This window comes from Hippoglossus hippoglossus, chromosome 16, assembly GCF_009819705.1.
Source record: "Hippoglossus hippoglossus isolate fHipHip1 chromosome 16, fHipHip1.pri, whole genome shotgun sequence".
Lineage (NCBI taxonomy): Eukaryota > Metazoa > Chordata > Actinopteri > Pleuronectiformes > Pleuronectidae > Hippoglossus > Hippoglossus hippoglossus.
In genome coordinates this window covers 870,663-893,162 of record NC_047166.1, presented here as the reverse complement: position 1 = coordinate 893,162, position 22,500 = coordinate 870,663, and the positions used below count along the sequence as shown (strand labels likewise).

Here is a 22,500-nt window from a genome sequence, read left to right as displayed (position 1 = left end):
GGACCCGGGTCCGGGCCTTCGAACCCACGGAAGTTTAGTGAGAAGATCGCGCTGCACACCCAGCGGCAGGCCGAGGAGACGGCCGCCTTCCAGGAGGTCATGATGGACATCACCTCCACCAGGGTGAGTGTGAGGCGGGGGCAGGAGCAGCGGAGCTGCCCGGAGGAAGAGAGGCCTAACCCGGGCTGTCAGGCTCCGGGTTCACGTTCCCCGCTGGCCCGACGTGGCGCCCGCTGCCGGGCTCAGGGTGTCCCCCGGACACGGAGCCGAGCGGACACAGTTCGGAGTTTCTCTCGCTGACTCGGAACAGAAACTTGTTTCCTTCATTTCCGATGCGACGTTAGCGGAGTTAGCCTCCATTAGCCTGCGCTAGCCTCCGCTAGCCTGCGCAGCTAACGACTTGTTTACTATGTCGCCCCTCCGCACAGAACTCCGCTCACAGAACTCCCACTCGAGCTGGACGCGACTCGTCGTGACACAGAGACTCGACACGCACAAGTTCCGTGAAGACATTGAACTTCTTTAACGTCTTCTGCGCAGTTCGGCTGCAAAGTGAAGACAGTTGCGTTTACTTTCATGATGTTTGACGCTCATCTTGAAACTCTAATAACTAATGAGGTCAAGTTCACCCAGTAGCAACACGTGTAGTTTTCATTTGAACTTCCCCTTGATAAATGCTCGAGTGTAATATTGTACTTTATAAACTTTAAACTGTGTCAGTGCCTCTTCTCTGTCTGTAGGTGGAACACTTAGTCTGTTGTGTTGTGGGATTCGAACATGGTGACACGCTGCTGATGTGCCACACTTTAACAAACGGACTTCCTAAACAAGTCGATCCGCTCATCTAAACCGATGTGAACTGGGACATGTTTAAGAACCAGTGGTCTGACAGTGAAGTACCGGACCAGTGCTGTGGACCCTGGGTCTGTTTCAGAAAGACACTCAGGAGTGTGATGGAAGTGTTCTCCTCTCAGGACGGGGACGGTTCAGAGCCACAGGGAAGAACTGGTCCTGAATCAGTTGTGATTTCACTGAGGCTCCTGAAACCACTGCCCTGAGCAACAGGTCCGTGTCCCACAGAAACCGTCTGGACTGGTGTAACACGCCAGTGGACAGGATCTGACCCCTGTGCTGGGAGGATAGATGCTGTCCTCACGGTGTGGAGTCTTTTCATGTATCTGTCATCAACCAGTCAGATTGAATGGGTTATTGAAAGGCTGATTAAACAGCCTGTGTCTAACACGGTGAAGTAACTGACTCATCTCAGACACCGTTAGCTTCAGTAACGCAGACGTTCTCTTCCTGATTGGTTCTCATCAGTCACATGACTCGACTACCAGAACACAAAGCGTCGCTCACACTTCCTGTCAGTGACAGTGTCACCTCGTGGTCGCTCAGAGAAAAGAAATCCCTGCTCTGACTCTTCACCATCACTGTAGGGTCCAGGTGTTATTTAAAGAATAATTCATATTATTCCTGTGATTTCTGAATGAGTCAGTGTTGAAACTAATGGATTTCCAGCCTGAATCTTAAACCTCTTTAATAAAGTGACTCGGCTCCTGTGATCAGTCTCTCTCAGAGCAGCTCTACGGCCAAAGCAGATGATTAAACCTGAAGTCCACCGAGGGCCAAACCTGGACACCCGTCCACCGGGACACTCTGAGAATCATTCTCCTCTGGAGACAATGATTAGTTCACTGATGGAGATAACAGCGACACGGCTGCGTTAATGTTACTGAAACCGATTCAAACAAAGCTTAATTCTTCCTTTGAGTTTTATATAAGTTTGATAAAGGTCCAGTAATGTTTGCCTGAACCAAGGACACAGGCTGATAAAGAGCAAGGACGAGGAGAGAGATGAGAGGAAGTCACTTCATCACACTCTGAAGAGAGTGGAGCTGTGTGTGTGTACATGCTGTTAATATAGACCTGTGTCTTTAGGTTCTTCAACAGTTTCTTATGTTTTGTTCTGAATCTGGTTCACGGCCAGTTTGAAATATAATGTACAGCAGTTTAATGTGCGTGACCGGCAGAGCAGCTTCAGTCTGAGGTCAGAGGTCAGAGGTCAGAGGTCAGCAGGGGAAAGAACCCTTTTTCACCTGTCGTGGAAAAATCATTTGCTCTGCTTCAGTTTGTTTCGTGGCTGAGTGAAGAGTTTCTCAGAACTTCGTGCAGTAACAATATCGTTCAGGGTTTTCCCCAGGAAGTTGGTAAGAGGAGGTGGTGGAAGTGTCGTCACTCCACCTAACTTCTGATCACGACACAAAGTCAGACGCTCAGTGTAAAGGTCCAGTTTGTCAGATTCACCAGGATGTATTGGCAGAAATGTAATAAGTCACACGAGGGGCGGAGCCTGTAGAGCAGCAGGAGGCCGGACATGACGTATAAACTCTGCTGTGGAAAGATCAGTGTTGTTGTTTCCAGCTCATCCACACCGGCGTCGGCCCTCAGCACCAGAAGATCTGGAACCTCCTCGTGTTTCCAAGTGGACGTCTTCGTCTTCTACGTGTACGGCTCCTCTTCTTCATCCTGAGATGTTTGTGTTCTTCCAGTTTCACGTCCGTCACGTGTTAGAAACCTCATCAACACGTCCACTCGCTCTCTGGGAAGCTTCCACACATTTTACTAGGAGCTTGCAGGAAAAGTTGCAGACGTTAGTTCTCACATACAGAACCTCCAGAACATGTGAGGAACATGTGCAGACTTCAGTGCAGGCCTGAAAGCAGCTTCATGCATGTGGAGGTACCTGTACACTGCCCCCCCTCACCACCATCGTCCCATGTACGGGTCAGATACCAGTTCAATAGGTGATATTGGTGCAAAACAACGGAGCACCTGGTACTATGGAATTTGTACTTGTAGAAAATACTTGCATGTGTATCAGTAAATTTGCTTGATTCAATTTTAGGGACTGACGGGGGGGGGGGGGTTGTGAGTCTCTACTTAGTGCGATCTAGTCGTTTCACTGGAAACTTTTTATTTCCACGGCACTGTGACCTCTGACCTTTGGCATTCTGGTTACTTTCATAGTTTCTGTGTATGATCCATTGTTAGTTTGGTTTTCTGTGTGCGACATGGATCCTGTGACCTGTGTGTAAACCTGGGGCTGCTGTCCCCCGGAGCGGGGGTGGAGCTGCCTGACAGCGTTGGTAGCGTGAAGTGGTGCAGCCGCCGCTGACCTCACTGAGTCGCCCGCTCGCATGAGAGGCAAAGAATCCAAACCATCAGAGTGGAGATCAACACGCCCTGTATACACACGTCAATATATGATGTATTTCTATGAGTTTGACTGTTGCACAGCAGCTTCTCTTTATCTTGCTGAAGAACTGATTGATTTTGTTCTTAATCTTCTCACTATTTATGTCCTGGTTTGTTTTTTCTCGTGTCTTTGCCTTGTCAGCTCCAGGCTCAGAAGCTCCGTCTCGCCAGGAGTCAGGGTCCGTACTACGGCGGCTCGTTACCCAACGTCAACCAGATCGGCAGGAACCCTCAGGACTTCCAGGTGACGACACCAGGCTCTGATTTACTCTAACTGCTCTTTCTCTAACACTGCCACCAACTGGTGCCATTACTTACTACAACTACTACTATTAAAACTACTGCTATTCTTAGCTGTTCCACTATTACTGTCGTTATGTTGAATTTCAACGTGACTGGTTCAGAGGACACAGTCTTCACCTCTGACTCATCAGCTGAAGGGTTTTTATCAGTATCACGTCTCTCTCTCTTTTCCTCTCCTCCCCCTCCTCCCCCCCTCCTCCTCCTCTTCCTCCTCTTCCTCCTCTGAGGTCAGATATTCGTTTGGCATCAGGATGTTTTTGGCAGCTCAGCTCCTCTGAGCAGAGGAATGTGGAGGTCAAGCCTCTGCAATGCGTCAAATTTCTTCTTCCAGGTCTTGATTTTTTAGTTAAAGTTTAATCAGCACATGAAAGCAACATTTTAGATTTGACTCTTTGGAAACCACAGATGAGCATAGATGTCACTGTGATGCATGTTAGTACCTCACTGCGTGAATGTTCAACTTTTAGTTCTTTAGTAAAACATTCCAGTGACAGTAAAGCACCTGGAAAATGACACAATTTCCCAAATTACCTTAAAAACACTTAGTTGTCGCAGTATTTAAGTCGTCCAAACAGATTCTCTGTCCCCAGTCACCACAGCAGCTGAGATTAGGACAGTGTTCAGGAACAAGATATAAATTATAACCACTGTATCACACGTTCTCTGTGCAGCTGCTTCCTGCTAAGTGCCATTGTAAATGCGATTTTAAATGTGTGTAATCTTTCAAACATAGTCAGTGTGTGTTTCTCCGTCTCTCTCTCAGGGCTCCTTCCCCTCCACTCTGGAGTCCAGCCGGTCGACTCGCCATCACGGCCTGGTGGAGCGAGTCCAGAGGGACCGCCGATTCATCTCGCCGGTCCGACCGTACCGCAACCGACCGGTATCCTTCAGATTATTGTTAAAAATGGCTTCATTCTTCCCTCCGCTGTCTGTGGCTCTGAGCTCAAGATCCAACAAGATTCTACATTCTATTTAGAATCCACTGCTGTGAACACAGATTCTGCTTTATGTGAAGTTTGCTCTGTGTTATCTGTGTTAACTGTTCTGAGGTCAGAGCTGCAACACAACATGCTTTTGTTCCACAGAAGCTCCGCAGGCTCCGACTCCATCATTACGTATAGTAAACTTACTTCAGACAATTTGAAAGGACGGGAAACAGTCGTTTCAAACAGACCAGATGGGTCCTGGTTTCTTATCAGATGTTGAGGTTCTGCCTTGAATCCAATTCCTGTTTAAAATGTAGATTTAACACTGTTCAGAATTTAGATTTATTTTCTTCTTGATGTGTTTTATCAAATTACCACACAACAGAGCCAGTGAAGTAGCAGGAGCTGAAGTTAGAAGAGGCCCTTTGGCCCCTGGTGCCTCAGCAGATTAGTGGAAGTTCACTCGGTTTCACTTCTAACATTGTTTCAGAGGCTAAATTAGAAATATCTGTCGTGTTGAATGTGCAAAGAGAAACTTTTAAAAAAGGGAAAGCAATACGTTTAATCAAAAAATTCAAATCACCCTGAACATGCGCCTCAACCACGCGTCTGTTCATCAGAGCTGCAGGACGAACAGGAACTTATTCTTCTCAGTAAAAACTAGAAATTAAAAGTTTAAATCACATTGAACCGCGCAGCCTCAGGTTTTCATATTAAATATAAGAGAAATGAAAATATATCATGTTTCCTTAACCAGTCGTCTCCTCAGGTGGACAACTCACCGTATAACTCCGCCTACCTGTCCCCGCCCCCTGACCCCAGCTGGAGAAGGTAGGTCCTCTAATCCCCCCCACACCCTCTCTAACCCCACCCCCCTCCAGTCTGTCTCCGTGGAGACGTGGTGGTCTGTGGGGGACGCTTGTTTTGTTCAAGTCTTTTCTGCTCTTGAACCTTTCTGAAGCCTCTCACACATCCGGTGGTTTACAAGTGACCAAAAAAACACACTGACACAAGTGTGAAAGTGTGACGACAAAAACATAATCCGATTACAAAATTATATTTAATATAATAATAATAATAAGTAGAATTTATATTGCGCCTGATTTAGGAAAACCTGTTCACGTGAACTAAAGCTGAAAGATGTATGATCCTATAATATTATATGTATATTATTATATCTGTATTATTACATAAAAGCCATGATCGATTTATCAGTTAGTCAATAAAAATCTGCTGATATGAATCTTTCACTCAGTATCTGTATTTATGTTTGCAGATATGAAAACTTTCTTCTTTTTCTTTTGAAAGTCGATTTTTATTATGATTTTCCAGGACCATACAATCATTGAAATACATATTATTCTCTTTCAGCCACCTGTAATTTACAATTCTAGCATAAAACAATGTATCACAGATTCTGTGGGTAAGACAGAGACTTACTGGCCATTAAAACATAATAAAAAGGGAACAAGAACCAAATCAGAACAAGACTGTTGGGGTTTACCTGAACTATGTTCAAATCCCTCTTCAAAGGGGTTTGTTATAATAGAAAAGGACACAAAAATCCACTTTACACAAATGATGGTGGCACCAGTTGGACATCTATTATCCAGGGTTCCAAAGAAATTCCCTGTTGCAGCCTCAAAGCAAAGGTGATCCCGTCCATCTTCAACATGTCATAGATCGTCTGTCCACTCGTCCAGAGTAGGTTTTCCTGGTTTAACCATTTCCCTGCCAGCAGCACTTAGGGTCCGAGATGTGAATGGAATGTCAATCTAGATATGAAAGCTTCAATTAATGGGATTAACAATGCAGATAAGATTTATGTTCAGAAGGTTACACCTTTTCTTAATTCAAGTTCTTTGTATGTATGTATGTATGTATGTATGTATGTATGTATGTATGTATATATATGTATGTATATATATATATGTGTATATATATATATGTATATATGTATATATGTATATATGTATGTGTATATATATATATGTATATATGTATATGTATATATATATAAATATATATATATATATATATATATATACATATAAATATATATATATATATATATATATATATATATATAAATATATATAATCCAGTTGAGGCTCACTCCCTCCTCCTGAAGTGCCCTTGAGCCAGACTTTGACTCCCCAGTAGCCTCAGGGCTGCGTTGTCTCTGACCTCTGACCTCTTTGCTGAAGGAAACCCCCGATCTGAATCACATGTGGTGACACTGAGGCTTCACAAAGGTTTTTATGTGCTGAGGCTTCACTAACCTCTGCTCAACTAACAGGAAACTCAGTCGAGTAGAGTCGGCGTCTCTCCAAACCTCAGCTGGTTTTGAAGAGCTCTCACTTCTCTGCTTTCCTTCTTCTCTCCTTCTGGGAAGCTTCTTTTTCCTTTTGGGCCTTTTCTTCTTTTTCTTGCAGCGATCCAGTCGTTAGATTCTCTCCTGCTTGACCGCGTTGTTTCTGGTTTTCTTCTAACAAGACAACTTCCCTTCAGAGAGAGAGATTAGCCTCTGCTGTAACACACACACACACACACACACACACACACACACACACACACACACACACACACACACACACACACACACACACACACACACGCACACACACGGAGCTGGATAATCACAGTGCTGTTTCGGTTCGACTGCTCCCACTGTCACTGTGTCAGCTCCTTTTTCTAAACATCAGGGTTTCCTGGTGACCGTGAAGTTTGAGAGAAGACGCTGAACTTGCATGTGTGCGTTGAATTAATAATAATCAAACTTTTATAAATGAGAAGAGAAGGGATTTCTCAAGTTCTCCCTAAGTTTGTGAATGAGGAAGAAGACGCCGGTCTTCAGTCTCCGTCCCGTCGTTAGGTTCTTAGTGTCAATAATTCTAACTGATTCAATCCTGCATGTAAAATGTACTTTATCTTAGACAAACATTATCTTCGCTTAAAATACTTTCATACTTGATTGTTGAAATATTTACAAATTCCGAACCTCGTAATAATCAATGTTTTGATAATCATCAGAACAAAGAACGAAACGTCCACACTAACACAAACGCCTCGGTTGCCTTTGCTTTTCCGAGCCCGCGCTCTTCTTCTCTCCTTTTTTTGACCCCTCCCTCTTTTCGATGTTCTTGCTCGGTGGAGGAAAATAACTTTTTGTTCTTGTCGATCACGAAAAGGAATTGGTCCGGAAACTTCCCCGGGGATAAAAGCCAGTCGTTCCGTCTCCCCACCACTGCTCTCAACAGGTGAATCCTCCTCTTCCTCCTCTTCCTCCTTCTTTTCTTCCTCCAGCTCCCACACTGACTGTGACAGCGCAATAAAGAAATGTGGGTGAAAAGGAAAACGTAACTTTGAATTTTCTTTCTTTCTTCCACTGACTTTATTGAAAGATTGAACCTTTTCTGAATGATCACAGATTCTCACTCTTTCTTCAGTCTTGACTCATCGGTTCTCACTTTGATCATTAACATGGTCTCTGTTAAACTCTGTCTAGTCCACGTCACTGGAGATGTTTTCAGATCTGCACTGAAGTACGGACGTGTTCTGCAGGTTCTGTGTGTGAGAACAAATGTCTGAGTCAGTGTCTCTGGACATGTTCTGGATCTTCTCCTGCAGCCTCCTGGTTACATGTCTGTAAAATGTCAGTGAGTCCATGTGAGGAAACAGCAGGACAATGTGTGGAAGCATCACTGTGAGCGAGTGGAAGAAGAGGAGCCGTACACGTAGAAGACGAAGACGTCAACTTGGAAACACGAGGAGGTTCCAGAGCTTTTGGTGATGAGGGCCGACGCTGGTGTGGATGAGCTGGAAACAACAACACTGATCTTTGTGTCTGAAAACAGCTTCTCTGACTCACTTCTCTGTTCAATCAGGATGAAACGTGTTTCATCACTGTGGCTCAAAGATTTGTTGTGTTTCAAAACGTGCTAACGAGGTTTCTGATCTGGTTTTGATGAAATGTCGTTTGTGAACAGAAACTCTAAGTGGCCGTCGGCTTTTTGTTTCCGTGGTGCAGCTGTGGTTGGTGTTTTCACTTCTTATGTGTTTTACCTTCATATCTTCATGTCTCTGCTGGAACCGGAGCTGCGGCTGCTTTTACCAAAACATTTTTTTCTGTATGTTCCTTAAACCTGTGTGTGTGTGTGTGTGTGTGTGTGTGTGTGTGTGTGTGTGTGTGTGTGTGTGTGTGTGTGTGTGTGTGTGTGTGTGTGTGTGTGTGTGTGTGTGTGTGTGTGTGTGTGTGTGTGTGTGTGTGTGTGTGTGTGTGTGTGTGTGTGTGTGTGTGTGTGCGTGCGTGCCCCTCAGGACCAACTCCGACTCAGCCCTCCACACCAGCGTAATGAACCCTCCCACAGGAGACCCCTTCTCCACCGGAGGACCCACCTTCATCCCCCAGAGCAGCAGACGCTCCGGTGAGAGAGAGCACCTCCGAACGAAAACACAAACACTCCATCAAATACACAACCAAGAAACAAGTAGCTCAGATTCAGATAATGAGAAGTGAGACTTTTATCTTCTGTTGTGTTAATTTAACGTCTCTCTGTCTGTCTCTCTGTCTGTCTGTCTGTCTGTCTCTCTGCCTGTCTCTCTCTCTGTCTGTCTGTCTGTCTGTGTCTGTCTCTCTCTGTCTCTCTGTCTCTCTGCCTGTCTGTCTCTCTGTCTCTCTCTCTGTCTGTCTGTCTGTCTGTCTGTCTGTCTGTCTCTCTCTCTGTCTCTCTCTGTCTCTCTGTCTCTCTGCCTGTCTGTCTCTCTGCCTGTCTCTCTGTCTGTGTCTGTCTCTCTGTCTCTCTGTCTGTCTCTCTGTCTCTCTGCCTGTCTCTCTGTCTCTCTCTCTGTCTCTCTGTCTGTCTGTCTGTCTGTCTGTCTGTCTGTCTGTCTCTCTCTGTCTGTCTGTCTGTCTGTCTCTCTGTCTCTCTCTCTCTGTCTGTCTGTCTCTCTGTCTGTCTGTCTGTCTGTCTGTCTGTCTCTCTGTCTCTCTGTCTGTCTGTCTCTCTGTCTGTCTGTCTGTCTGTCTCTCTGTCTCTCTGTCTCTCTCTCTCTGTCTGTCTGTCTCTCTGTCTGTCTCTCTCTCTGTCTGTCTGTCTGTCTGTCTCTCTGTCTCTCTGTCTCTCTCTCTCTGTCTGTCTGTCTCTCTGTCTGTCTCTCTCTCTGTCTGTCTGTCTGTCTGTCTGTCTCTCTGTCTGTCTGTCTGTCTGTCTGTCTGTCTGTCTGTCTGTCTGTCTGTCTCTCTGTCTCTCTGTCTGTCTCTGCAGGTCAGAGTGATGGCGAGGGCAGAAGAAGTGAGTTGAATTGAAACACATGCACGTGGTGAAATTATGATTAGAAGTTAGAACCTGTAGTTGTAGATTAGTAAATACAATTTTACCAGGAACTGGTTTCGTTTAAACATTAAAATCTTTTCTGTTACTTTCAGGTTTGAAAAGTCTAATGTAGAAACTACAGCTTTTTAAAATCCTGCTTATTTCACAATCTGTCAATCTGAGGGTTTGAACTCGACCTTGTTATTCACACCTTGACACCATTGTCCCTCAGTGTTTCCGTACCCGGTTCCTCCCATTGAGGAGAACGTGTTGGACGAGGGGAAACTGCTCAAACCCTGGGACACAAAGAAGGTCGTTCACATCTGATTGTTTCTGAACATTTTATTTTCCTTCTGTGTTTTTAAGTTTAGTTTAGATAAGTTGTCATTAATATTTGACCCTAAAAATTATTCTGATGTGACTTTAACTAACTGTGAAGTTTCCATTTCTACAAAACAATACAAAAACAACATTTTATATTTTCTCCAAAATTGAACATTTTATCTGAAATGTGTTTTTATTTTGATATCTATAAATATGAGGTTCTGAAGTTTACAAATTTCCCACTATCCTTTTAATAGCCTGCACTTCAGTCACTGAAAGATTCTTTATGGACATGAAATACATCGTAAAACATTCATGATGGTCATAAAAAGGTCTTAAAAAGTTTAACAAAAGTTGTTGAAACCCGCAGAACTTCACAATGTTGTTTTTTAATTTTAATATAATTTTTTATTTTCCTGTCTCCAGTTGCCTCTGTTGTCGTCCCGACCCAAATCTTGTGAAGTCCCTGGTATCAAGTAAGTCCTCGATACGGAATGCACACATGTAAACTCGTCTCAAACACGTCTGTACATTTCTTTGGTGCAGCCAGAAACTATATTAGTAGTTCGAACAAGCAGATGTTTTGAGAACTGAACTTCTGGTAAAAGACGGTGTGATGAATTATATTTTCGCAGTTTCCTGTGATATTTTTCCTAGAAATTACTAAACTATATCACATCTATATATTTATATTTAGTCGTGTCTGAATATTCTGTCCCTCTCAGTATCTTTACTTCACCGGAGCAGCCGTCCACGCCGGTTCACGGGGTCCCGTTGTCTCTCAACACCGGCGGCTCGCTGCCCGACCTGTCCAGCCTCCACTTTCCCTCCCCGCTGCCCACGCCGCTGGACCAGGACGAGCCCGGCTACCCAGGATCCTCCTCTCTGAGCGGCGGCAGCAGCACCGGGAACCTGGCCTCCACACTCACGCAGCTGGGCATCAATGTATCTGGAGGCAACGGCAACTTCCATCACCATACACCAGGTCTGTGCAGCCTGCAGGAGCCTGTGTCAGACTGATGATTGGTTCAGTTCATCACACATTGGGATCGATGGGCTGGTTTTAGTTCTGATCATCACATCTCCACTGATCAGAGGAAGCTGGACCGGTTCTGTTCCAGTGACGTTGAGTCAGTGTTGACAGAAATCAAACCAGTCTTGGTGTTTCAAGCCGTCATAATCGATGTTTTCATGGCGACAGTCTGTGAATTTGAACCAGAACCTAAACGGAGCGTTACGGTGACTCATCATGTTGTTTCTCTGTTTGCTGTCATGGTTTCACTCTCTGCTCTCACGGTGTCGTCTTCAGAGAAACAGTCGAGAGACACTGGCCCTGATTCCTCAAACGTTCCCACCCTCTTGATTCGATAGAACATCGATATTATCCAACTGGAGCTAATTAAACTAGCCTCACCTTTACCACAGGTGTGATCACTCGATTCTGATTGGACCAGAACAGTCACGTGACAAATCAAGTCAGGTATAATGTGTCATATACAAACGCACGTCTTTGAAGAGAATAATAATTTCATGTTATATTGTTAATTATCAAATGAAATACAAGTTTTCTAACATTAGTAAAATAACGAAAGCTCAACAGGCTCTTGCTGCAGCGGTGGAGATGTTTGAGGAATCGTTAGTTTTAATGTTATAAAGTTGTTGTTTCTGCTGCTTCATCACTTAGTGTTGTTCTTTTAAATACATATATTTAGTTATTATGACTGGAACTGGGGAAGATGAGCATCCAGGTTCAGGGCAGAGATCACAGATGTGTGGTATCCAGACTCCTGACACACTAGAGGAAAGAAACACTGAGAACACATCATGTCTCCTTGAGCGTCGCTTCCTGTCACTGACGTCTCACGTATTCAGGTCAGACCTGCAGTCGGACAAACGCGCGTTGGTTCAGAAACCAGGAGGTGATGTTTCAGTGAGGAAGTATGTGGGTGAGAGCAAAGTGAAATAACGGGGAAAGTACGGCGGTGCTCTAAATTTAGAGACAGAGAAAGAAGCGAGCGGGGGTGGAAGTGCAGTCGGAAAGTGCAGCCGTGAGGTGACTGTTCAGACCACAGGTAGGAAGCTGCTGTCAGCTCCGAATCTGGATCATCACAGCCTCTTGACACAGCTGGAAACCGGATGGTCGGCCTGAGACCAGGCGGACGTCTGTGTGAGCCGTTCTGCAGCAGTCATAAATGTTTTATGTTTTAAATTAACCAGGTTGAAGAGTGTGTGTGAGGAGACTTTGCCGTTTAAAAAAACCAGCAGCTAATTTTCTATTTTGTACGTTTCCAGTTCCCATCATGCAGCATTGTAACTTCATTGTAGACGCAGCGTGTGCAGTCGTCCTGAGAACAGTGACTGGTTCTGAATGAGCTGTGCTGCATTCTCCTGGAGAAGATGTTCTGGTCGGGGTTTGTCTCGTTGGCTGGGCTGATTTCTATTTATGTTTTTACACCGTACATGTCGAGGAAGACGAGCGTTAACCATGCGTGTGAGGTTCAGGGCAACAGTGTTGTGATATTGTTGTTATTAATTTAAAGGCTCGTGGCTTTAAACCTAAACCACGTGAGAAAATACACAGACACTCAGGTTGTTGTTGGACGTGACCGACTGAGGACATAAAAAGAAATGAGAAGGTGAAGCGAGTGAGAATAGGAAGGTGTGTTTTCAGCTGCTCTGCTCTCCTGAGGACGAGCTCAGGTGGGGGGGGCTTTATTTACTAGTATGAGGCCACAGTCACAATGTTTGAGCAGAACATGATAAAGTAGAGCTCCTGTAGCCCAGTTTTATTCCATAATGACAAGAATCTGTATTTTTACGATGCTGAAATGTTTTTCTGCACTTTATAGTTTACCATGAAACCTGGTGGGAGGATGTGGGACGGTAACGACTCATTACATTTTTGGGCGGATCCACTTTCTTTAACATTGTGATTTTCAACATTTTAACTGATTTCTCAGTGAATAATTCAAGAAATCAAACATACCTAGATTACATTTTTCATATTGTGAGGATTTGTATCGTTTTCTGATGTTTTATAAACTGTGACTCAAAACAACCCACAGATATATTAATGATGGACTAATGATCATAAATACAACGTCTTGAGTGTGATTAGACCGATGATCTGTAGTTTATCTCGTGAACACGTTGTATTGTCTCAACGATGCAACTTGAACGTGTAGTCAATGTGTGAACCTTTTCTCTCTGTCCTCTGTCTCCATCTTCTCTGTTCAGCGTGGACACATGTTGATGTTTTGTTGTCCCTCCTCAGGTCTCCTGGCGTCTCTACAGAGCACGCTCAGTAACCCCTCCCTGCACTCGTCACTAAGCAACCCCAACATCCAGTCGTCGCTCAGCAGCCACTCCTTTTCCAACTCTCTGAGCTCCGCCTCTCTGCACTCATCGCTCAGCAACCCCTCGCTGCAGTCGTCCCTGAGCTCCTCGCCCTCTCTGCCGTCCTCCCTCAGCAGCCAATCGCTGCACTCCTCCCTCAGTAACTCCTCCCTCCAGTCGGTGTCCAGCGGTAACCCCAGCTACAGTGGTGGAATGGGCGGCTCAGGCTCCTGCTCCTCTTCTTCCTCGTCATACTCGCCGCTGCTCAGCGGGCAGGGTCAGGCGTCGCTCAGCACGTCGCCACGGAGACGAGCTCAGCTGTCTCCACTAATCCTGCCCATGGGAGGGGAGTCGCGGAGGCATCACTCCAAACAGTTCTCCCCCACCATCTCTCCCACCCTGTCATCCATCACACAGGTAAAACACACAGATGTTGAACTCAATTAACAAAGATTATAAATATTCACAAACTGGAGCATCATTAAATCCGGTTTAACACAGAGGATGTGTAGCATCAGAGGCAGCAGAGAGACACAGGTTGTCTCAGGACTCATCTCACCTTGTTTGGACCCATCACAGGAAGTAGAGACAGCATTAAACAACAGAAGAAGAACCACGAGGACGTTCATTTGGTGCATCTGGAGCGAAACGTCCTCTCAGGTGTAACAGTTTGACTTAAATCCATCAGGGACACCGTTTAGAAATGATTCATCGCCACTAAAGGCTGAACGTTTATTTTCATCTCCGTAGACGAACTCTGATGTGAGTTCAGTTTCTCTGAGCGGAAAAATACCTAAGTTGATTTGTTATGTTATGTGATTTCTAGCATTTTAATGTCGCTGTGATGACGCGTGTTGATTGGTTAGATTTTCATTGAATTAACAGTCGTCATCTGATTATTTTTTCTATGAACTGTTCATTTTCAGAAGGACAGATTATTTTTACCTTCTCGTAGGAGGTTATGTGTTCATATGCTTTTGTTTGTGTGTTGATAAGAGAGATTACGCAAAAACTACTGAAGGGATTTTCTTGGAACTTTGAAGAAGGATGTGGAATCGAGCAGGAAAGAAATAATTACATTTTGAGAATTTTTCATCACTGGAAATAACTGATTTCCAAGAAAAGTGCTGACTGATAAGAGTGTGTGATTTGGAGCGGATGGATTGATTTAACTGGGCTGAGTTGTGAGCTCTGCTGAGTGAAGTTCTAGTTTAGTTCTGTTGTTCATTTCACTCAAACTGAAGGTCAAAAGGCTGCAGAGTTGAAAAAATGTTCCCTAAACTTGCTGTTCACAAACTAATTTGGCGCAGAGGAAGATATTTGTGTTAACTTACATCCTCCCTCCACAGGGCGTCCCACTGGACACCAGCAAACTGCCTCTGGACCAGAGGCTTCCTCCGTACCCGCTGAGTCAGTCCCACCAGCACCAGCAGGGCTCCCACCAGCCTCTGCCCTGTCTGCCCGGCTCCCAGCCCGGACAGCAGCCTCCTCCGCTGGGGCAGCACCACCACCAACAGATGCACCACCAACGCATGCAGCAGCAGCAGCAGCCGCGGCCCAACGCCCAACAGCAGCAGCAGCCGCTACAGTCCATGCAGCAGCAGCAGCAGCAACAACAACAACAACAACAACAACAGCAGCAGCAGCAGCAACAACAGCAGCAGCAGCAGCAGCAGCAACAACAACACCAACAGCAGCAGCAACAACAACAACAACAACAACAACAACACCAACAGCAGCAACAACAGCAGCAGCAGCAGCAGCAGCAGCAGCAGCCGCTACAGTCCATGCAGCAGCTCCACCTGCAGAACCTGCGAAACCAGCACATGCAGCAGCACTTTGCATCGGTAACCAAATAGTCCACCATAAAAACATAGTGATATCTGACTTTGCTCACCTCAGTTGTTTATTATGGTCTGTTTCTCTGACGCAGCAGAAGCCGATGGGGCCGCAGGTGAACACATCGAACGCAGGGCTGATTAAGAGCGAGAGCGCTTTGAACCAGTGCATCCAGAGCTCGTCTCAGTGTCAGGTCAAACAGGAACCAGAGCAGCAGGCGGAGCAGCAGAGAGGCTGCGGCCTCCCGCAGCTCCAACAGATCAGCCAGAGTCTGGCCACAGACCTGTACAACGTGAGTACCTGCCCTCAGTTACTGTTACTCTGCCTCCAACCGGTGTCCGACTCGCACTTTGAACCGGACAACAGTGAACACACGGCTCGACAGGACGAGAGAGAAACTGTTTCCTGTTTGATTCCAGCTCCGACCTCCAGCTCAATCTCATGAGCTTGTTTAGTAGGCACCGGCGTCGGCCTCTTGCACAAACACGGTGTCACTTGAGGATGCCTCTGTGCTATGTTTAGTGAGTGGAAACGTCTTATTGGATTTAGCTGATTGAATCATTTTTATTTGTTTGGTCATGCTGTGTGTTATCGCTCTGTCTGCTGAAGGAGAACAAACCAGGTCACTGTTGTGCAACAAACTCAGACCAAAATCATTTCTAGTTTATTTCCCTGCGTTTGCTGTGGCTGTTTGTCGTTTTCCTTTTTTCGGTTGTCGTCGCCGTCATGCACATGTAGACCAGTATTTACTCAGTTACGTGCATGTGGGTGCCACTTAGTTAAACAAGCACATGAGATAATTCAGTTTAAACTCCTGAAAGTCACTGCTGCAGGAATAATACATAAATAAAATGTTCTCGGCCATTTTAACAGCTTCATTTTAAAGATGAGCTGGTTTTGGAGGTTTGTCTTCGTGGTGTCTCTCAGGACCAGAGGCGTGTGATGTACTGTGGAGAAATAAGGCACCAGAGAAAGAAACTCTGACACCAGGAGACGTCCTGGCTGCGGAACCCTGACTTAAAGAAGCATTTGAGATCAGACCTGTGTAGAGTTTTTAATCAGGAGCCTTTCGCCCTGATTGCACCAAATGACAGCCTGAATGTGGGTTTTTGAAACGTGGGTAAACAGTTTTTTTCCTGTTCGACGTCACGAACACAGCGAGGTCAGCGGCTGTTGTGGTTTCTTTTTAGAGAAGAATGACACTGATCACAAACTCCTGCTCACTGTGAATCATTTGATGGCTTCCGGCTGCTTTTAACAAAGACTTGTTCTGTTTTATTTAATTTTTCCAGGACGCCTTGTTCAACTCTCTGCTGGACGACCCGTACCTGAGTCTGCAGCTCTCGAACAAATCCAGCCAGCAGGTATCCGCTCGCTCTCATGTGAGGTCACCTGAGCTGCAGCAGGACAACGATTCACATCCACATTTGAGCTTCTGGACTAAAAACCTCAAATGCACTGATTCAGAAAATATCCACTTTGTCAGTGAATATGACTTTTTGGTGTAAATTGACATTTTCAGTCAAACAGTTGTGAATGTTCATGTCCGGGTGAATCCTCCTCTAAACTCACACCTGTTCTTCTCCTGTTTCCAGTTCACAGCAGAGAACCAGGGCGACGGTTTGTCCCTGAACCACAGCGGCCTGAGCTGCGGCTCCACAGACAAAAACCAGTACCCCTCCAACGCCCAGGGGCCCCTGGGACTCCAGAATCCCAGTGACCAGCAGCTTCTCAACAACCAGAACCAGAACTACAGTGGAGGAGACGGACGCCACAACGTCCCCAACATCATCCTCACCGGTCCGTGTGAACCAAGTCTTCATGAGTGCAGCTGACGTTTAACCCACTAAGACCTGAGACGTGGAATAAAACCTCAGAGTTTAAAAACCACCACCTGAAACCTGAGGGTTTCAGAAGATCGAACAGAATTACCAACGTTTACAAAAACTTAATTTCTCAGATAGAGACATGGAAGAGAAACATTTGACTTGTTACTGAATCTTTACCTTTTCCTAAAGTTCATGAACTTAAAAAAAACATCAAACAAATTCTAATTCATTCTTATTTTCATCAGTGAAACTCTGCTTCAATATCGCTCCCCTCACTTAAATCATCAGCCATCGTCTGCAACACTACTTTAAAATCTTGTTTGCAGACTAAGAGCGCTAAAAAACAACAGAAATGCATTTCCCATGATGCATTTCACCTTTCCTGCATGTTTTTCACTCGACACAATGTTTTTCACATCTTGAAAATGATGACCTCATAGATTAGACGCACACGTGTCATCTGGCTCTAAAGTGAGAAGCACGCAAACGCTGCACGCCGTCTTAAAGGGATATACACATCAGGTCTAAATGGGTTAATGTGCCACACTTTGGACTAATCATTCACAAAACCTCTCAAATATGAGTCTCTGCTGAGTTCGTTTGTTTAAATTCATAAAGTTTCTATGTTTTGGTGTTGGTTGCACAAAATAAGTAACTTTAAGACGTCACTTTAGCTGCAGGAAACAAGTTAATGACCAAACAACAGGCTGACCCATAATTTACATCTGGCTGAGAGGAAGTCGTCCAGATGATCAGAGACTTGTTTTGTTGGTTTCTGTTGTTTCTTTGTCTTTAAAGGTTTTATCGTCTCTCCGTCCCTGCAGGAGATTCTCCGCCTGGTCTGTCCAAAGAGATCGCCAGCGCCCTGTCCCACGTCCCTGGCTTCGAGATGGACCCCTTCTCCCTGGACGACCCGCTCAGGATGGACCACCTGGCTCTGGACATGCTCGAAGGTGACCTGATGCTCGCTGACCCAGCGGTGGAGGACTCCTTCCGATCTGACCGGTTGAAGTGATCCCGCCCCTCCCCCCCTGCCCCCCGCACTCCACTCCAGGAGCTTGGCGGGAATCCGGCAAAGAGATGGCCACCCTGACAGAGCTGGAGAGGACGCCGCTCTCGTCTCCCCCAACTAGACGGTCTCCAGAGCGGGGTTTGGACGTAACTCTGGAATATCTTTGTCGTCAGTGCGACGAAGTCTCGGAGACGGACCCGAGGTTTCGGTCGCGTGACAGAATGAACTGATGGAGGGGGAGTTTTTCCGTCAAAGGCACTTAACTGAAAACGCTCTTGCAAAACTTGATGTCAAGAAAAACCAAGTTGCTTCTCTTTTTAGGCATTAGCTTGTACGAGTCTTATCTGCATGTTAATGAAAAATGCACTCGCGTTAATGCAAACACGCAGGAATAAAATGCTCACGTGACGTCGGCTTTGTATATGAAAGGTCTGTAAAAACCAGCAACGCTTGGAAGAACTTGAATCGCATTATGCATCTCGGTAGAACTTCTCCTGAGCTCTCTGACTGTTGTCAGGTTCATCCAGCAGCCGTGTTGGCCGTCGCTCCACAGGAAGGACGAACGGGATGGTTTGGATTATTTTACCCCAAACTGCCATTAGAGGCCTCGGCTTTCTCTGCCTCCTCAGCCACTTTGACAGGAACTCAGCCATGATTTAGAGGTTTTATACATTTTATAAAATATCACACGTGTCGAACGAACGGCCTTGAAGAGGTTGTGAGATTCTCCTCAGTCAGTTGACAGGTTAAAGTTTTGGGAGGAAACCACCACACGCTGCATCTGTTCAGGTGTCATTTGACACATTTGTCTGATTAAAGCAGCTTTAAGGTCTCAAACGACACTGTGATCACATCGGGCACTTTCTGCCTGCGCTGAACCTCCACAACGGAAAATCACTTCATTCGTCTGTTTCACGTAAAACAAGATGAAAATCGTTACTGAGAAATGATCCAAACATTTGACCAAGCAACAGTTTTTCAAACTAAACATGTTCCATTTTTTAACATTTGGACCTTTTTCATTTTGTCATCAGCAAAACTGTTGAACATCCGACTGATTTCACAAAGATACGAGATCTGATTCACGTCTTCAGATTTATACGCTGCATAAAGTTTACTTAATAAAATCTCAACCGAGCGACAGAATCAAACCACAGCTTTAGAAAAAATATGCAAACGGTACAAGATGCAAAGAAAACGAGGAAGATGAGAAGTAAATACTGATGCAGATGACGTTGACATCAGATGTACCGCTGGTCAGTAGGCGTCACGTGATTGTAACCATGGTAACATGGGTTTTAGTTTAGAGTTAGCTCTGGGTCAGGTGGCTTTAAAGAAGAGTCAGAGCAGCTGTTACAAAGCAGATGTGGTTTCACAGTCTGAGTCCAAACCGCTCTGAGAGGATGCAGTTTCAGTCTGAATCATTCAGAATCTAAAATATTTTTACACAAAACGTATAAAAACATAAAAAAGTATCAAACTGCAAACGTATAACTCCTCTTGTAAGTGACATAAAGAAGCATATTTCAGTGTCTGCAGGAAAAGCTGCGTACAACATTTAGAAAAGCAGCTGGAATCATTTAAAGATCATCTTTCGATTGGACTGGACCTGAGTGGACTCGAGTATTAAAGGCACCTCGTGTCGTCTGGCTGCCTTCGTGCCAACAGCAGCATTCCCCCCCCACGAGACGTGAGAAAGGTAGAAAGTGAACGCCCCCGTTTATCAGCAGATCTTTCTACGACACTTCCTGCTGCAATCTGACGCCTGAAATGACCACGTGGGCGTTAAAGCTTCAGGAAGTGGCTCTGACGTCAGCTGTCGTAAAGATGCTGAGACATGGAGCTCTGCCGCCTTCAGACAGACATCTGAACTGTGGCTTCAGTGTGTTTCAGCCCCGTGTGCCTGCTGTGCGGCCGTCTGTCCCTCCACCTGCCTGTCCCTCCACCTGGTTGTCCGTCCATCTGTACCCTAATGGAGAAGAAGGGGCGTCCTGGTGAAGCAGAATGTGCTGAAGACGCATCACATGCCTGAAGTTCTGCGTGTCAGTGATGAAAGTGTGGATCGGTGCAGAGACTGAGGTCGAGTCATCGACTGTGAAGATGAACGACGTCTCCACTTCTAGAAATGAAGCCAAAATATCTCAGATACAAACGCTGCCATCTTGTGGTGATGACGTCACTTACAGTCAGAGTCTGTGCAGTGGAGCTCTGCTATCAAGGTCCCACCCATACAAGCACTCGACCAATCAGGAGTCAGTGTCAGCTGTCAATCATGACGTCCCAGCCTGTTTTTATATCATTAATAACAAATTCAAACCAAACTGATCAGAAACACTTGAACAAACATTTATTTAACATCTACTTTTTCAGTTTGGTCCATGTCCCACCTGCTAACGTGGAGGAGGAGGGTTTATGACCTGCACTGCAGTCAGACACCAGGGGGCGATGCAGATGTTTTGGCTTCACTTTTAGGAGCTGTCATGTCGTCCATCTTTATTTAGAGTGTGTGTGTGAATGTGAAGAATGAGCTGCAGCTGGAGTCAGAAACCAGAATGTCAGTGATGTCACAGGAAGTCACAGCTTTGACCCCGCCCCCTTGTCTTTTTCATATGACGGCTTTAACCCTGCTCACTGATTGACAGCCCCCCATTAGCCCCGCCCCCTCTCTGCCTGCACTTCCTGTCTCAGTGAGGCCGTGGCCGAGCACAGTAACGTATTTTTATGTAACAGAGGTAAAGAATGGTTATTATTAACTTTATTAATAAACTATAAAGGAGTTTTTATTTTTTAATGAGAGATTATCTAAAATCTGTTTGTAAATTAAAAAAAAAAGAGAATATTTAACAAGAGAATAAGAAACATTGTAGAAGTCGGACACATGCGCGCGCACACACACACACACACACACAGTGTTTGAATCTGGTTTGAGTTTCAGCAGCAGGAAAACATCGTGATCCATGTCGAGTTTATTGAGAAAGAAAAGTCACTATTAGACGATGGAACGACCACAAATCCATGTTGTGTTAGTTTGTTCTCTGATGATGTCGAATCTGTTTCCCTTCGTTACAGAGTTTAGTTTTTCTGTAACTTCTGCTGCTCGTTGATGTCGGAGCGTTTCACTTGTTTCCAGCTTCTTTTGTCCGTTAGCGTCTTAATACTCAAACTCAAGAAATCAAATAATGGAATTATTACATCTTCTTCAATTTTCCTTATTTTGATAAAAAATTCTCAAATTTTATTGTTTTTGCAGTTGCAGAGATTTTGAGAATCAAGTCCTAATTTTACGAAAATAAAGTATTAAGTCATAATGTTTTGAATGATTTTGGATCCAGGAGGAACTCTGACGAACACGGCTTCTCCTTGAGGAGCATTTACTTCCTAAGATTAAGTTTCTATTCTTTCTTGAAATATTATGACTTTGCCCATTAATTGACAACTTTATTCTTGAAATCTCTGAATTTTCTTCCTACGATTTGGCCCCAATAAAAAGTTGACGTCTCTTTAAAAAGAAAAGATTCAGATGCAGAAAGTTCGAAAAGTTTAAACGTCACCAGATGAGGAAATATATTATAAACTGAATAAACATAAATATCATGATTAAAGAATTAACACAAATGTGTTGAATGTAGAAGTAGAAAAGTTTTTTAAAGTGAGAAAAATCCTTTTCAGAAATTTAAATTCAGTTTCTTTTTTTTTATCAGTTTTTACATTTTTTTAACAAATGTACGATAAATGATGAAAAACGTGTCAGTGGATGTCAGCGGTGCCACAAAGTGAAAAATGTTAGTTAAAAGTGTAATTTAACGTAACATCATTAAAGGTCACGTGATGCGTTAAAGGTCACGTGATGCGTTAAAGGTCACGTGGAGCTGGTTGCGATTCGATCAGGTGAGATGATTTGTGTTGAGCATCAGGTCACAGCGTGCGAGTCTGAACAGAAACGTCAGTCAAGTGTGACTGCGCCCCCTGCAGGTCAGTTCAGGCTGCTGCAGTCACATGTTCTCAGGTGGATCCGGCTCTTTAAAAAACGTACAAGCAGGTTGTGATTGGATGAAGGTGAAGCTGTTAATTCACCAATCGTCTGCACTGTTTGATTTTTGAAGTGAATTTGTGTGACGTGAACGAGATGATTTCAGACGAGGCTGCGTGACCTCTGACCTCTGAGCTGCAGGGACAGTCGGAGCTTTGTCGTGTGAATCAAGTCGATCAGCTGAGTTTTCTCTGTTTCTGAGCGTCGGCTGAATTCTTGGAAGGTCGATATTCAGGTTCAGTCTTGTTGGCGCCGGCAGCCAACCAGATTTCTTTATTGGGGAAACAGGAAGTGATGTGATAGCGTCTCTGTGCAGCCATGTTGGTTG

General features: G+C 44.9%; 1 protein-coding gene across 2 annotated transcripts in view; it reads left to right on the top strand.

The window, feature by feature from the left end:
* The window catches only part of LOC117776583 (CREB-regulated transcription coactivator 2-like), a 19,715-nt gene extending 105 nt beyond the window's left edge, over positions 1 to 19,610 (top strand). The window contains exons 1-16 of one of the 2 annotated variants that reach the window (XM_034610638.1): positions 1 to 123; positions 3,401 to 3,502; positions 4,325 to 4,441; positions 5,257 to 5,318; positions 7,679 to 7,747; positions 8,808 to 8,914; positions 9,755 to 9,781; positions 10,035 to 10,114; positions 10,553 to 10,602; positions 10,852 to 11,111; positions 13,401 to 13,879; positions 14,812 to 15,309; positions 15,396 to 15,593; positions 16,594 to 16,665; positions 16,897 to 17,101; positions 17,955 to 19,600. The exon at positions 1 to 123 is cut by the window's left edge and continues 81 nt beyond it. In XM_034610638.1, coding sequence (XP_034466529.1) covers positions 1 to 123; positions 3,401 to 3,502; positions 4,325 to 4,441; positions 5,257 to 5,318; positions 7,679 to 7,747; positions 8,808 to 8,914; positions 9,755 to 9,781; positions 10,035 to 10,114; positions 10,553 to 10,602; positions 10,852 to 11,111; positions 13,401 to 13,879; positions 14,812 to 15,309; positions 15,396 to 15,593; positions 16,594 to 16,665; positions 16,897 to 17,101; positions 17,955 to 18,145 — 2,640 coding nt within the window. In that variant the 3' untranslated portion in view covers positions 18,146 to 19,600. Of the gene's footprint in view, positions 124 to 3,400; positions 3,503 to 4,324; positions 4,442 to 5,256; positions 5,319 to 7,678; positions 7,748 to 8,807; positions 8,915 to 9,754; positions 9,782 to 10,034; positions 10,115 to 10,552; positions 10,603 to 10,851; positions 11,112 to 13,400; positions 13,880 to 14,811; positions 15,310 to 15,395; positions 15,594 to 16,593; positions 16,783 to 16,896; positions 17,102 to 17,954 lie in introns of both variants that reach the window. The other variant, XM_034610637.1, reaches the window with a different exon arrangement.
* The last annotated feature ends 2,890 nt before the right edge of the window (positions 19,611 to 22,500 follow it).